At 36.9% G+C, this 17,003-nt stretch overlaps 1 protein-coding gene across 10 annotated transcripts in view; it reads right to left on the bottom strand.

Moving 5' to 3' along the window:
- Positions 1-16,674, bottom strand: part of CEP295 (centrosomal protein 295) — a 48,352-nt gene extending 31,678 nt beyond the window's left edge. For 4 of the 10 annotated variants that reach the window (XM_068555685.1, XM_068555687.1, XM_068555684.1 and 1 more), the window contains exons 1-7: positions 16,539-16,623; positions 14,436-14,471; positions 12,503-12,642; positions 11,238-11,438; positions 9,958-10,082; positions 9,158-9,251; positions 6,786-6,881 (exon numbers count right to left, since the gene is read on the bottom strand). In XM_068555685.1, coding sequence (XP_068411786.1) covers positions 6,786-6,881; positions 9,158-9,251; positions 9,958-10,082; positions 11,238-11,438; positions 12,503-12,619 — 633 coding nt within the window. In that variant the 5' untranslated portion in view covers positions 12,620-12,642; positions 14,436-14,471; positions 16,539-16,623. Of the gene's footprint in view, positions 1-6,785; positions 6,882-9,157; positions 9,252-9,957; positions 10,083-11,237; positions 11,439-12,502; positions 12,665-13,228; positions 13,299-14,410; positions 14,472-16,538 lie in introns of those variants that run through there. The other 6 variants (XM_068555681.1, XM_068555680.1, XM_068555683.1 and 3 more) reach the window with 6 other exon arrangements.
- Between the last annotated feature and the right edge of the window lie 329 nt (positions 16,675-17,003).

The following is a 17,003-nucleotide window of genomic DNA, read 5'->3' on the forward strand; positions in this document are numbered from 1 at the left end:
AAAGACAAATTTTATAACATACAAGAAATTTTAGAACCAGTTTATCAAGATATTCAAACAAAACACGATAGCAACTCTTACATGCTAAAAGGCTGACTGAACAAAAAGTAGCTTATTTGGAGAAAGCAGCTGAAGGAATAACTAAAATGTATGCTAAGAGTGCAAGTATTTTTTATATAATACCTGCTGTAAAGATCCTATTATTCTACTCCAAGAAAGATTCTAAATTATTGTGCATGTGAAATAAGCTTAGATGCAAATGAAAATGCAGAGATTTGTTATATGGAAAACCAAGCACATTGCTCCACTGTCCCATTTTAAACCCAAGGTTTAAGGACTGATTTTTCCTAAGTGATGGTGTGAGGAAGCAAATAAAAGAAAATACCAGAATGCTTTAGCTTGTGTGACTGTTTTTATAAAACTGCATTATAACTACTGATATATTCTTCAAGTCCAGAAATTGAAGAGAAGGTAGGTCTTTTAGTTACTGTGAAACAGGAAAGTTTAATAACTTACTGTGATACCATCAGTGGCACCCTATATTACAGAAGAATGTATGAAGACAGAAGACAGAAAAATGTCTTTCTTCATCAATCTTAGTATTAAACATTTATTTAATACTGTAAAAATATATGTAAAAACAATGTTTTAGTGAAGTGGACAAACATATAGGACAAAAGCAAGTTAGCAATACATGGAAGTTATTATTTCTGTATTATAAAATACTGACCTTGTAATAATATTTTACAATTTTAAACAAGTTTCAAGATTTACTCTTATTTCCTAGAAGTTAATTCTATGATGACATGCACAGAAAGACAGACAAGATGAAAAGGCAGAGGGCTATGTACCGGATGAAGGAACAAGAAAAAACCCCAGAAAAACACCTAAATGAAGTGGAGATAGGCAACCTTCCAGAAAAAGAATTCAGAATAATGATAGTGAAGATGATCCAGGACCTCGGAAAAAGAATGGAGGCAAAGAAAGAGAAGATGCAAGAAATGTTTAACAAAGACCTTGAAGAATTAAAGAACAAACAAACAGAGATGAACAATACAATAACTGAAATGAAAACTACACTAGAAGGAATCAGTAGCAGAATAACTGAGGCAGAAGAACAGATAAGTGACCTGGAAGACAGAATGGTGGAATTCACTGCTGTGAAACAGAATAAAGAAAAAAGAATGAAAATGAATGGAGACAGCCAAGAGACCTCTGGGACAACATTAAACGCAACAACATTCGCATTATAGGGGTCCCAGAAGGAGAAGAGAGAGAGACAGGACCCGAGAAAATATTTGAAGAGATTTTTTTCAAAAACGTCCCTAACACGGGAAAGGAAATAGCCACAAGTCCAGGAAGCACAGAGAGTCCCATACAGGATAAACCCAAGGAGAAACACACCAAGAAACACAGTAATCAAATTGGCAAAAATTAAAGACAAAAAAAAATTATTGAAAGCAACAAGTGAAAAATGATAAATAACATACAAGGGAACTCCCATAAGGTTAACAGCTGATTTATCAGCAGAAACTCTACAAACCAGAAGGGAGTGGCATGACATATTTAAAGTGATGAAAGGGAAGAATCTACAACCAAGATTACTCTACCCAGAAAAGATCTCATTCAGATTCGATGGAGAAATCAAAAGCTTTACAGACAAGTAAAAGCTAAGAGAACTCAGCACCACCAAACCAGCTCTACAACAAATGCTAAAGGAACTTCTCTAAGTGGGAAACACAAGAAAAGAAAAGGACCTACAAAAAAAACCCCAAAACAATTAAGAAAATGGTCATAGGAACATACATATCGATAATACCTTAAATGTGAATGGATTAAATGCTCCCACCAAAAGACACAGGCTCGCTGAATGGATACAAAAACCAGACCCATATATATGCTGTCTACAAGAGACCCACTTCAGACCTAGGGACATATACAGATGGAAAGTGAGGGGATGGAAAAAGATATTCCATGCAAATGAAATCAAAAGAAAGCTGGAGTAGCAATACTCATATCGTATAAAATAGACATTAAAATAGAGAATGTTACAAGAGACAAGGAAGGACACTACATAATGATCAAGGGATCAATCCAAGAAGAAGATATAACAATTATAAATATATATGCACCCAACATAGGAGCACCTCAATACATAAGGCAACTGCTAACAGCTATAAAAGAGGAAATCAACAGTAACACACAAGACTGGGGGACTTTAACACCTCACTTACACCAATGGACAGATCATCCAAACAGGTAATTAATAAGGAAACACAAGCGTTAAATGACACGATAGACCAGATAGACTTAATTGATATTTATAGGACATTCCATCCAAAAACAGCAGATTACACTTTCTTCTCAAGTGCGCACGGAACATTCTCCAGGATAGATGACACTTTGGGTCACAAATCAAGCCTCAGTAAATTTAAGAAAATTGAAATCATATCAAGCATCTTTTCTGACCACAATGCTATGAGATTAGAAATCAATTACAGGGAAAAAAACTTAAAAAACACAAACACATGGAGGCTAAACAATACGTTACTAAATATCCAAGAGATCACTGAAGAAATCAAAGAGGAAATCAAAAAATACCTAGAGACAAATGACAATGAAAACACGACGACCCAAAACCTATGGGATGCAGCAAAAGCAGTTCTAAGAGGGAAGTTTATAGCAATACAATCCTACCTCAAGAAACAACAAACATCTCAAATAAACAATTTAACCTTACACCTAAAGGAACTAGGGAATGAAGAACAAACAAAACCCAAAGTTAGTAGGAGGAAAGAAATCATAAAGATCAGAGCAGAAATAAATGAAAAAGAAACAAAGAAAACAACAGCAAAGATCAATAAAACTAAAATCTGGTTCTTTGAGAAGATAAACAAAATTGATAAATCATTAGCCAGACTCATCAAGAAAAAGAGGGAGAGGACTCAAATCAATAAAATTAGAAATGAAAAAGGAGAAGTTATAACAGACACCACAGAAATACAAAGCCTCCTAAGAGACTACTACAAGCAACTCTATGCCAATAAAATGGACAACCTGGAAGAAATGGACAAATTCTTAGAAAGGTATAACCTTCCAACACTGAACCAGGAAGAAAGAGGAAATATGAACAGACCAATCACAAGTAATGAAATTGAAACTGTGATTAAAAATCTTCCAACAAACAAAAGTCCAGGACCAGATGGCTTCACAGGTGAATTCTACCAAACATTTAGAGAAGAGCTAACACCTACCCTTCTCAAACTCTTCCAAAAACTTGCAGAGGAAGGAACACTCCCAAACTCATTCTATGAGGCCACCATCACCCTGATACCAAAACCAAAGATACTACAAAAAAAGAAAATTACAGACCAATATCACTCATGAATATAGATGCAAAAATCCTCAACAAAATACTAGCAAACAAAATCCAACAACACATTAAAAGGATCATACACCATGATCAAGTGGGATTTATCCCAGGGATGCAAGGTTTCTTCAATATACGCAAGTCAATCAATGTGATACACCATATTAACAAATTGAAGGATGAAAACCATATGATCATCTCAATAGATGTAGAAAAAGCATTTGACAAAATTCAATACCCATTTATGATAAAAACTCTCTAGGAAGTGGGCATAGAGGGAACCTACCTCAGCATAATAAAGGCCATATACGACAAACCCACAGCAAACATCATTCTCAATGGTGAAAAACTGAAAGCATTTCCTCTAAGATCAGGAACAAGACAAGGATTAGAACACTCCCTAACACCATACTCTCACCATTATTATTCAACATAGTTTTGGAAGTCCTAGCCACGTCAATCAGAGAAGAAAAATAAAAGGAATACAAATTGGAAAAGAAGAAGTAAAACTGTCACTGTTTGCAGATGACATGACACTATACATAGAGAATCCTACAGATGCCACCAGAAAACTACTAGAGCTAATCAATGAATTTGGTAAAGTTGCGGGATACAAAATTAATGCACAGAAATCTCTTGCATTCCTATATACTAATGATGAAAAATCTGAAAGAGAAATTAAGGAAACACTCCCATTTACCACTGCAACAAAAAGAATAAAATACCTAGGAATAAACCTACCTAGGGAGACAAAAGACCTGTATGCAGAAAACTGTAAGACACTGAAGAAAGAAATTAAAGATGATACAAACAGATGGAGAGACATACCATGTTCCTGGATTGGAGGAATCAATATTGTGAAAATGACTGTACTACTGAAAGCAATCTACAGATTCAATGCAATCCCTATCAAATTACCAATGGCATTTTTTACAGAAGTAGAACAAAAAATCTTAAAATTTGTATGGAGACACAAAAGACCCCGAATAGCCAAAGCAGTCTTGAGGGAAAAAAACAGAACTGGAGGAATCAGACACCCTGACTTCAGACTATACTATAAAGCTACCATAATCAAGACAATATGGTACTGGCACAAAAACAGAAATATAGATCAATGGAACAGGATAGAAAGCCCAGAGATAAATTCACGCACCTATGGTCAACTAATCTATGACAAAGGAGGCAAGGATACACAATGGAGAAAAGACAGCCTCTTCAGTAAGTGGTGCTGGGAAAACTGGACAGCTACATGTAAAAGAATGAAATTAGAACACTCCCTAACACCATACGCAAAAATAAACTCAAAATGGATGAGAGACCTAAATGTAAGTCTGGACACTATAAAACTTTTAGAGGAAAACATAGGAAGAACACTCTTTGACATAAATCACAGTAAGGTCTTTTGTGATACCCCTCCTAGAATAATGGAAAAAAAACCAAAAATAAACAAATGGGCCCTAATGAAACTTAAAAGCTTTTGCACAACAAAGGAAACTACAAACAAGACGAAAAGATAACCCTCAGAATGGGAGATAATATTTGCAAACGAATCAATGGACAAAGGATTAATCTCCAAAATATATAAACAGCTCATGCAGCTCAATATTAAAAAAACAAACAACCCAATCCAAAAATGTGCAGAAGACCTAAATAGACATTTTTCCAAAGAAGACATACAGATGGCCAAGAAACACATGAAAAGCTGCTCAACATCACTAATTATTAGAGAAATGCAAATCAAAACTACAATGAGGTATCACCTCACACCAGTTAGAATGGGCATCATCAGAAAATCTACAAACAACAAATGTTGGAGAGGTTGTGGAGAAAAGGGAACCCTCTTGCACTGTTGGTGGGAATGTAAATTGATACAGCCACTACAGAGAACAGTATGGAGGTTCCTTAAAAAACTAAAAATAGAATTACCATATGACCCAGCAATCCCACTACTGGGCATATACCCTGAGAAAACCATAATTCAGAAAGACACGTGCACCCCAATGTCCACTGCAGCACTATTTACAATAGCCAGGTCATGGAAGCAACCTAAATGCCCATCGACAGACGAATGGATAAAGAAGATGTGGTACATATATAGAATGGAATATTACTTAGCTATAAAAAGGAACGAAACTGGGTCATCTGTAGAGACGTGGTTGGATCTAGAGACTGTCATACAGAGTGAAGTAAGTCAGAAAGAGAAAAACAAATATCGTATGTTAACGCATATATGTGGAACCTAGAAAAATGGTACAGATGAACCGGTTTGCAGGGCAGAAATTGAGACACAGATGTAGAGAACAAACGTATGGACACCAAGGGGGGAAAGTGGCGGGGGGGGGTGGTGGTGGTGGGATGAACTGGGAGATTGGGATTGACATATATACACCAATACGTATAAAATGGATAACTAATAAGAACCTGCTGTATAAAAACATAAATAAAATTCAAGAATTCAGGAAAAAAAAAAAAGAAGTTAATTCTATGATAATACTCATCTCATGTCTTGACTGAATACTGACCTGCTATTACGGAATTTGTTGAATTCTAACCGCCACACGAATGCTATACTATGAAAGTTTATATTCCTAGTAGACAGATATATCTAATATGAAAAAAGTGAAAACCCACTGTTACAAAGAAATAGCAATTATAAGAAGGAGTGATAATCATTTGTCACTCTTAAGACTGACAATTTTTAAACCACAACATTTCATACAGACAAGGGTATGATAAAATGGCCATTTTCATATGTTGCTGATGCTATTTAAAAGGCAATTTAATGATCTGTATTAAATATCTGTTATCAAATGTTATACAGTTTGGAACCTATAATTTCTCTCTAGGAATCTATTCTAAACAGGGCTGTAGACAAAATGTGCAAGATGATTATGTTTGCATTTATGAAGCAAAAAAGAAAACAATAGAATGGTTAAATAAATTCTATAATGAAATATTAAGTAGCTATTAAAAATCATGTTTTGAAAAGTGTGTGTATATGTTTATACATAAACACTATAACAAATCCATTAATGTATTAACTGCATTACTTTTTGGTGATGGAATCATGGGTGTTTTTCCTAGTTTGCGCCTATGTGTATAGTTTCAAATTTTCACAGAGTATGTATTATTTTTATGTCAAAAAAAGTTTTATGGTTAAAAAAAAAAAACTATTTTAAAATATAACTGTTTAAGTAGCCAACTCTTTTCTTTCATGTTAAATCAGCATTCATATTAAACATGACATCATAATTCAAAGCATATTTAAGTTTTTTTTATCACTATTACCCTAATATGGTTGGTAGAGTTGTTCAAATTTTGATATCTGAGAACAATATACATAGAACAAAGATATAACTCAATTCAATGAACAGAGAAATAATAAAGTGAGGGTCACGAAAAAACAGTCAATCACCTGCTTTGTGTCCACCTCTCTATTAACAAAAGTATAAAGATGATGGTAGGTAGAACTATTGGTTTTCACATTAGAAGTTTTCTTTACTTCAATGTTCTGAAAAATGAAACAGAAAATAGACTGTTAGGTTAAAAGTATTAATTTTCATTTAAAGCAGGATCCAATGAAAAAATAATTTTGTATTTTAATCAGTTATTCTTTTTTTTCATGAGATCATGCACTGTATTTCCATTAAGCTGGAATTTAGGTTTAAAAGTCAGATTTCTTTTTTTTTTTTAATAAATTTATTTTATTTATTTTTATTTTTGGCCGCACTGGGTCTTTGCTGCTGTGTGTGGGCTTTCTCTAATTGCGGCAAGCAGGGGCTAGTCTTCGTTGCGGTGCGCAGCTTTCTCCCTGTGGTGGCTTCTCTTATTGGGAGCACGGGCTCTAGGCACGTGGGCTTCAGTAGTTGTGGCACACGGGCTCAGTAGTTGTGGCTCGCAGGCGCTAGAGCACAGGCTCAGTAGTTGTGGCGCATGGGCTTAGTTGCTCCGCGGTATGTGGGATCTTCCCGGACCAGGGCTTGAACCTATGTCTCCTGCATTGTCAGGCGGATGTTTAACCACTGCGCCACCAGGGAAGCCCCAGATTATATTTCAACAAGAATACTGAATAGGTGATGCTGTACAGTTTACTACATGATATTAGGAGGCACATAATGGCAAGGTGCTCTGCTATTATTGATTCTAAGTTTGATCATCTGGTTATGGTGGTTCATAATCACTGATAAGAGAAAGTTCTCTCTTCTTTTGTCTAACAGAAGTAGGCCAATGAATAAATGTAGAAGGGTGATAGATACCTATTTGGTGCCAAAGTATCATTTCCCAGATTACTTGGCAATTGAAAAGAGAAAAATATACCTTTATAATGGAGATCTCTTGTAGTCACATAACCACATCAGAGAAATACAGAATATAAGAAACTAGTCTAGTCTATTCAAAAATTCTGAAATAAAATGTTGGCTAGGGTTGGGGGAGATAATGTTTCACATTGACAGAGACCAAGAGACAAAGCAAGCAGAAGCAACAGGTAAACCTTGACTGGATCCTGGTAAATTTTCTTAGTGTGATATTGTGGTTGCATAAGAGAATGTCCTTATTCTAGCAGAGGCATGCTGAAGTATACAGGGTGAAATGCAATCTCTACAATCTATATTCATATGTATATATTTATTCATTCAAATGTATACACAACCATTTGAAATCTACACACAATGCAAACAGCTGTTCCTTTGTACTCTTCTTTTAACTTCTCTGTATTTTGAAAATTTTCGTAATAAAAAGTTGGGGGAAAAAAGTACAACCACACTTTTACATATAATGCATATTTGCCAAATCACTTACACAGACAATGTTTTGCTTGCTTTAAATTTTTGACCTTGGCTTGTTAGGAACATTAGGAATTATGACAAAAGTAATCAAAAAAACATGGATAAAATACTGCCTGCCTTTTAACAAGGTACTGAGGGAGTGGCTGAAATCTGCCTTTTCCATTTGGATCTTGTTGGATCAAATATCACATGGCAGGTGGCTCAACATAAAAGCAGGAAGGCTGACAAAACCAGAGGCTTAAGACAAGAATATCTGGTACTTAGGCTGATCATACATACATAAAATACACTTGTCTATACAACTAAATTAGATATCCCTGTATGTGTATTTTTTTTTTTTACTTCTACTTAACTTTTTTGATAAAAATAACTATGTAATTTTGATAATCATCCGAACTAGCCATTTTAATAACCATAACAAGATAATCTGAACGAGAGGCAAGACCTTTCAAAATTAATTTCTGCTTAATAAGTTAAATTAAAAAAAAAAAAAAAAAGCTCAAAATCAAACACTTTACTCCCATAAAGAAACAGGCCTCTCTTATCACTTTACATAATCTTGTGTAAATTTATTAATTTATCTGAACCTAATTTCTTTATTTGTAAAATGGTAGCTATTTACAATAGTCAAATCTTGAATGTAGGAAAGTCTTTAGGGCAAATAATCCTTTTCTTTCCCAATAAAATAAAAAAATTATAGTTTTTCAAACAACAAAAGAAATTTTTGAGACAACTGAGGAAAACTGAACACAGACTGGGTATTAGATTATATTGAGAACAATATTATATTAGTATTGTGCTTTTAAAAAAGTCCTTATACATCAGAGATACATACTAAAGTATTCATAGGTAAAACGATATCTAGGATTATTTTTAAATATTCTAGATATGTGTTACCTGTACAGTTAAAAATTAATACAAATGGTATTTTGACCTACACTGAATTCTAATAGTAAAGAAGAATTATTATAACCTAGCTCCAATACTCAAACTAATTCACCTCAAAAAGAGTTGGAGGAGGAGGTGGCAGACTTGTAATTTTGGCAGATCTCTCTTTTTCCGCAAGCAGTGCCTCTTTTCGAGCTTTTATATGCCTTAAAAAACACAAGATGTCATAAATTAATCTCTCAGATAATATTACAGTACAGCTCTTAGGGTTAAGAATATAAAAGCCATTACAATCTCAAGAAATCCTCCAGTCTGATCCCACAGGCTCAATATGCTGTTTAATAAAGAGTCTACACACAGTGGACAGGTAAAAAGATGTTTACCAAGTGAAAGAGGTATATCTAAAGATATAAAGCTCCACAATGGGGAGTGACCCAACAAACACCTAATGCTCTTTAGTTGAGAATAATTTAGAGTAAAAAAACTAGAAATTATTGATAAAGATGGGCCACTGTATAAAATGACCACTGCTGACTAGTAACATGCTCTTTCATTTTTACAACATGCAAAAATCTCATCAATGACTTGCAAAGAGTCTACGACCTCTTTTAATGTTCATAATTGCACTGATTTTTTTCTTTTTATATCAGAGGCAGACAGATTTTGGTTGATTTGCATTCTAAACTAGTAATACATTTCTCCAGAAACTTAGTAATGGCTACTACAGTCAGACTAGAAGAGAAAGCTCATTTGTTAGTATGTTCATCTAAGCAACCACTCCCCCACTGCAGTATTTTAAACCAAGTTTAACAAACACAATGGATATACTGACTTTAAGTATCCAATGTACCCTTTACTTCCAGCCATATCAGTTTCAGTGGAGAATATGGTAAAAAATCACTATTACTTTACCAGGTTTTTTGTTTCATTAACATTTCTTTTTGATTTTTCTGTACTTTCAGGGCCTCTTTATGCCTCATTTCTGCTTTTTTTTTTCTTTCTGCTGCCCGGTGTGCCAGAGCATTTAAATCAGGCTCCTAAAAACAAATATTACTTAAAATGTCATGTTAAACAGGATTAAAATGTCAAATATATGATAATATGGGTGGTACCCAGTAAGGGCAAAAATCATGAAGGTATATTCAAATGAAACACTGCACTAAAGCACAAAATTAATGATGGCATAAATAAAGCTACAAAAATCTGATGTCAGAACTTATGGCTATTACTAAAAAACACAAACTAAAACCAGGGACCGAGAATATTTTGATTGCCACATTCTTTAAAGAGTTCTCTTATTCCCTAAAAGTTTGGTAACAAAGACGTGCCTTCTTTGGAACCCAGCTTGTTTATTTTGTGTGACTATCTCTGGGACCACAATCTAGCATTTTCCAACCATAAAGCACAATAAACAACAAAATAAGGTCAGGGAGCAGTCTTAAACACTGAGTTAATTTCTACTTTGCCTTTGTGAAAGTCATCAAAGAATTTTTACTGTCTGTGAATGAACTCAAGTGTATACACATTCCACTACACGTTTTGGAGGTATGAGGAATAATGAATGATAATGAAAATGAAACCAGAAATCTGAATTCACTCCACTGAATCTGTCCAAAATGCTTGAAATGAATAACAACTTCTAATTCTGAAGGTTACTATTTTATTTACACAGATAGTTAAGGACTGGAAGAGAATAATGTTTTTTTTAATTGAAGTATATTTGATTTACAATGTTGTGTTAGTTTCAGGTATACAGCACAGTGATTCAGTTATATACATATATATATTCTTGTTCAGATTCTTTTCCTTTATAGGTTAGTACAAAATATTGAGTATAGTTTCCTGTGCCATCCACTAGGTCATTGTTGGTTATCTATTTTATATATAGTACTGTGTATATATTAATCCCAACTTCCTAATTTATCCCCCCCACCTTCCCCCTTTGGTAACCATAAATTTGTTAGAGAATAATGTTAACTTAAACATCATTGGAAACAGATTATCCTTGACATGACTCTTACTAGGAAATGAACCTAGCAGAATTCTTAAATTATATTAAATTTACAAAAAAGTTCGGGCTGCCCACAGCAAATTCTATACATGGAAACATTTTTATAAGTGTCTAACAACTGTAATCTGCTTTTAACAAGTGTCACTACCACAGGCAGGTAGTCAAATAAGTGCTCACTTACATTTTCTTTGGCTTGTTGATGCCCCTCTCCCATATTTCTTAAACTTGCCAAATACAGTTTTTCCAAGTTCTTTATTTTCTGAGTTTGTGATTCCTCCCATTCTGTCCTTAGTTCTTCTGCCAAACGAGTGAGTTGCTGATTTCTCCTCTGTTTTATATCTTCTCTTATTTGTAAAGCAATATCTCTTTCTTGTTGTCGAACCTGAAGGATGAGTATTTAACACATTCTATGAAAAGAGCCTTCCTTCAACTTTTTTGAAAAGCTATTTGGAAACAGGAACTTAAATGAATTCTCTTTAGGTATTAGCTACATCAATTCTCCTGAATATTCACATTATATTAGATAAGGCCTATTTAAAGCAGAAAATCCAAGTGATGGAGGAAAAATTAAAATCTCAAGACTACTTCTAAAGTTCCCTGATTAGCAATTATGTTCTCTCCCCAGAGATCTAATCGGACTGCCATTATCATTCTAATAACATACAAGAGGCTAAACTGGTAAGCATGATTCAATAAAATTTATAGCCCAGACAAGTACAGAAAGATCTAGATGAGAATTCCGTATCTGCGACACATCATCCCCAATTCTAGACAGAATGGCACCTAAAATGTTTCACAAAGACTTAACTACGTTACTCTAAAAAGACTTCTAGAGAAGAATAGACAACTTCTGAATAAATTTATTTCAGTAGGTAATAATCTTTCCAGTAAATCTTCTTCAAAGTCATTCTAATATTCTTGCTTAAATCTTCATCAGTTACATATGATTTTTAAAATGAACTATTTTCAGCAATGGTGTTGGGGGGTTTGCCTATGTTTTTGTATTGACTCATAGGTTTTTTTGTTTGGGTTTTTTTTGTTTTTTGGGGTTTTTTTTTTTTTGCCTTTATGTCAGATGATGTATTCTGCAAATTTATTTGGGGGAAGATCTTGGGAAATAAATATTGCCTATATACGTTTTATATATATATATATATATAAAGAAGAACAGAAAAATATTGCTAAATATTTAATAATCTCAGAAAATGAACTATTTCCTAATAATTATTGAGTCAGTCCTTATCCTCAAACTCTTCTTCAATTTATTTACTGTTTCATCATACTTTTCAAATGTTCCAAAACTAGTTAATACGCAAGAACCAGGGCTCTTGTACAGCCAGAAAAGACTGTTAAATGCGACATTTTATTTAAAGCACTCTAATGTAAAAAATACTGATAATCTGGGGAAGACAAAGAATTTGACACTATGTTCCAAATAAATCTTACCTGTAGCAATCTTAGTTTTCGTCTTCTTTCATAATCTTCCTTTAAAATGAAGGCTTCCTCGTTAGGACTCAATCTCAGCTTGCCGGTGGCATTCACCACCTTTCTTTTCATTTTCATGTAGTACTTTAAATATGAAGGTTCTGATTTTTAAAAAATATATATCTATTAAAATAGGGCAGCAAAGATTAATTTTAAAAATTCATATTAATATTTTTTACCATTTAAAGGGCTGTGTACTTGCAAATAAAATAATTTGGGTAAACTAAGTCCAATGTATCTACAAATAGCAATTTTTTTTTTGGCTGCGTCAGGTCTTAGTTGCAGCACATGGGATCTTTTGTTGCAGTGCGAGGGCTGTTTGTTGTGCCGTGCGGGCTTATCTCTAGTTGTAGTGCACAGGCTCCAGAGAGTAAGGGCTCAGCAGGTGTGGTGCAAGGGCTCTGTAGTTGTGGTGCGCAGGCTCAGTAATTGCAGCACGTGGGCTTAGATGCGCCGCGGCATGTGGGATCTTAGTTCCCCGACCAGGGATCGAATCTGGGCCCCCCTGCAATGGAAGTGCAGAGTCCTAACCACTGGACCACCAGGGAATTCCCTTTCTGAAGCTAACTTAAGCACCACTTCTCCTTGAAGCTGCCCTCCAGTGATTCTTGCTCCACCCACCTACCACCCATTCCTGACTTGCCCACCTATAACGAATATTACCTTCACATTCATATGGGGACTAACCTTATGCTATCTTGGTATCACCTTCCTCTCGTTTTTCATCAATTACAGCTTGCCCTTTCTAGTTAGATTCCTAACAATTAAAGGACAGAGGCTCTAGTTTTTTTTTTAGTTTTAATATTCAAATTAAAATAATAACAATGAATAACAACTACCAGGCATTATTTCACATGCTACGGATAGATACTGCTTTCACTCAGGTGTAAAAACAGCAGCCAGAAGAATTTGGGGTTATCTAATAGGAACTAGTACTTTCTCAATGAATTCTCCACCAAAATGTAAGCTCAATGAGGGCAGGAATGATCTTATTCATGGTTTTATGTGCATAGCCTACAAACAGTGCTTTGCATGTAAGCAGGTCCTTCAGTGTGTTGACTGAATGAATGAATGACTCATTCAATGAGTTAATTCATGTAAAGTGCTACATACATATATGTGGTCACTGTTACAATCTGATGCCAAAAGAGGATTAATCTTTTCCAGTGCATCCCACTCAGCTGATACTCACAAGGCCTTCGTAATGTACTCACAAAACTTTGGAAAAGTGCCAATTGTTCTCCTTACTTTAGACAAGAAGAAACAAAGGCCTCTTAAGTTAAAGGACTTGACCTAAGTGACAATATCTACTGGCAGAACCAAGGGAAGAATCCCGTTTTCTTACTCCATATGGCTCCTAACTTTCTGAAATGCTAAAATATATGGAGTGAGGAAAATTTTGTTTCAGCCAGTATTTTTTGCGAGTGGGGACTGAAAAACAGGTAAGAACTAAACAAAGAAGAAAAAATTGAGCAAGATTAAATTGTCTTCACAATGCATCTTTATTCATTTGTCTGAAGGTCTCTGAAAAATCACTCATATTCAAACGATTAAAACTAATTTCTGATAAGTCCCACAGACATAGTACCAAGGGAAAAAAAGCAAAAAAGAGACATATTACAAAATTCCATTTACATGAAATTCAAAAACAAGGAAGACCAATCCATGATGAAAGAGGTTAAAATAGGGGCCGGTCACCTTTCTGGAGACTACTGAGAAGGAGGGGGCACAAAGGAGCCTGCTGGAGTACTAGAAATATTCCATATTTTAACCCGTATGATGGTTTTACACAAGTGTAACAGGTGTATACGTATGTAAGGATTCCTCAAACAGTACACTTAGATTTGTGTATTTAATTCTAAGTTATACCTCAATGAAAAAGAAAAAAACTTAACTTTTCAGTGTTTTGAGTATCCATCCATTTCATTTCCTAGAGGATTACAGGAAAACATAATACACTTGTTATTTTTACCTAACATGTGATAGAATAACTGTTTTCTCTTGTATATCATTTTCTTAATTTTTAAACTTATTTGGAAATCACTTGACCTAGAATTCCCAGCTTCTCTAAATGTCAACCATAGTACAATGACCAAAACCAGGAAATTAACACTAGCACAATACTTTTTAACTAATCTACAGACAGCATTCAAATCTCGTCAATTATCCCACTAATGTCCATTTTCTGGACCAGGACCCAAGCCAAGGGAAACATATCCTTTGACTGTTGTGTTACTCTGGGTCCTCCAAGATGCCAAGATGGGATGAAACCCACAAAGATTTTATTAGGGGAAATTCAGTGTGAGGGAAAATGGGGATGGAGCTGGTAAAAGATGGGAGCATTTCAGACTTCCATGCAAATCAGACACTGAGTGAAGGAGGGAGGGAAAGTTGGATAGATGCCTCTCAGACTGCCACGCAATCTAAGGAAGGTTCAGCAAGACTTCTGGGGAGTCCTTAAGCCAGAATCCCTTGTGTCTTAGGAACGGGCCTGCCTTCACATCCATACCAGGCTCAGTCATTAACTAGGAGCAGTCCAGGGAAGGCATCCATGCAAACAGATTTCAGAACACGGGGGCTGAGGGTCTATGAATTACGTTCTAATGGCTGCCAAGGTTGTTTTGCCTCCTTCAACTCCTCTAATCTGAGACCTTCCTCAGTCTGTTTTTTTTTTTCCCACTCAAGATCCTGACATTTTTAAAAGATGCCAGTCAGTTATTTTGCAGACTGTCCCTCAATTTGGATGTGTTTAATCCCTTCTTGTGTTTGGACTAAGGTTATGCATTTTTGCCGAGACCACTGCAGAAGTCACTAGGCACCCTTCTCAGTGCATCACACCAGGAGGTAAATGATGTTAACATGATGCGAATTTTGATCACTTGATTAAGGAGGTGTCTAACACGTTTATCCACTGTAGATACTACTTTTCCTTTTTAAGTATTTGGTGGAGAGATAGTTGAGGCTATATAAATATCATGTTCCTCACCATACTTCTACCAACTAAATTTAGTATCCACTGAGGACTGCCTGAAACAATTACTAAGGCATTTGTCAAAAGGTATTCTCTATTTCCATTATTCCTTCTACACTTACCAACTGGAATCCTACTGTAAGAAAGAGTTTCCCCCATTCCCTCACTTTAGTATTTATTCATATCAATATGGATTTTCAAATTGTATATACTGTAACTAACAAATAATAAAGGTGATGCTACTTATCTTGCAAGACTTTGTCCTGAGGATTAAATGGCAGCGGGCACATCGTAATCACATATACCAGACTTAGAAGATCTGGGTTCAAGGCCCAACACTACCACTTTAAAGAAGGAAGACCCTTAAGTCACTTTGGTCTCGTTTCCTTAAACTACGTAAGGGGAGTCACAATATCGTGTCCAACAGGTTGTTCTGATGATTATGTGACTTAACGAATATACACTGCCAAATTTTTTCTAAATATTAAAGATTCAAAATTCCCCACTGTTGTAAAAGCTCGGGTTTGTGGCAGGACTTAATATCTAAGAAATTAAAGGTGAGAGACACCGAGAGAGAGTACGCTCTCTGCATGAAACAACTCCAGGCAGTGTTCTTCAGCGGCTACCAGGATTGAGGCCACGCCGCAGGTGACCTGGGGGCAGGGTGGGCAGGACGCACCCAGAAGCGTTCGCAGTAGCGACCGCGAAAGCCCTCCCGGCCGCCCTGACTTGGAAGCTCAGGGACCCCGCGAGACCCGATTCCGGGAGAACGCGCAAAGCCACCCGCGCCAAAGGCCCCGGAGTGGCCTCTCGCACGAAGCAGGCGGGTCTGGGTCGGGACGCGCGTGCCCGCTGCGCCGGCGCTCCTCCCGGCCGCCTGCCCGACCCCAGCCGGGGCCCGCGGCCCGCCGCCCGCCGAGGCCGGAGAACCGCGGGCCGCGCTGCGTGCGCGGCACCCCCTTCATCCGGAGCACACTCCCGCTTCCCGGCCTCGGGGAGTCGTGCACGCCCGCGGCCGTCACTCACCCGGGAAACGGGACCCCGGACTCAGGAACCGCGGCTCAGACAGAGAAGGTCGCGGCGGCCGCCACACAGAAGCCTCCCAACAGCCGTTTGTGCGCCTGTGTGGCGGCCATCGCCGAGCCCCCGTCACTTCCGTCATTCAAACCGCCCGCCAATGGCGCGGCGGAACCGCGGGAACCCGCCTCGTCCCGCCTCCTCCGGTGGCCGCCGGGACTGCCGCGCCGGAAAGCCCGCTCCCGGCGCACGCGCACGCGCACGCGCACGCGCAGGCCCTCCGTCGGCCCGGTCATTTCTCACATCGCGGGCGGCTTATGGGCTTAACCTCACCTCTCACAGCGTGCTCATTTGGCAGATCGAGAACACAGGTCCGGAAAGGGGAACACGTTTACCCAGAGCCATGAGGGTGACGTTAGTCTTTAGTGCCATCATGAAGATTCCTTGGGATATGCATCCTTTTGTGTACTGACT

Source organism: Eschrichtius robustus, chromosome 11 (assembly GCF_028021215.1).
Source record: "Eschrichtius robustus isolate mEscRob2 chromosome 11, mEscRob2.pri, whole genome shotgun sequence".
Lineage (NCBI taxonomy): Eukaryota > Metazoa > Chordata > Mammalia > Artiodactyla > Eschrichtiidae > Eschrichtius > Eschrichtius robustus.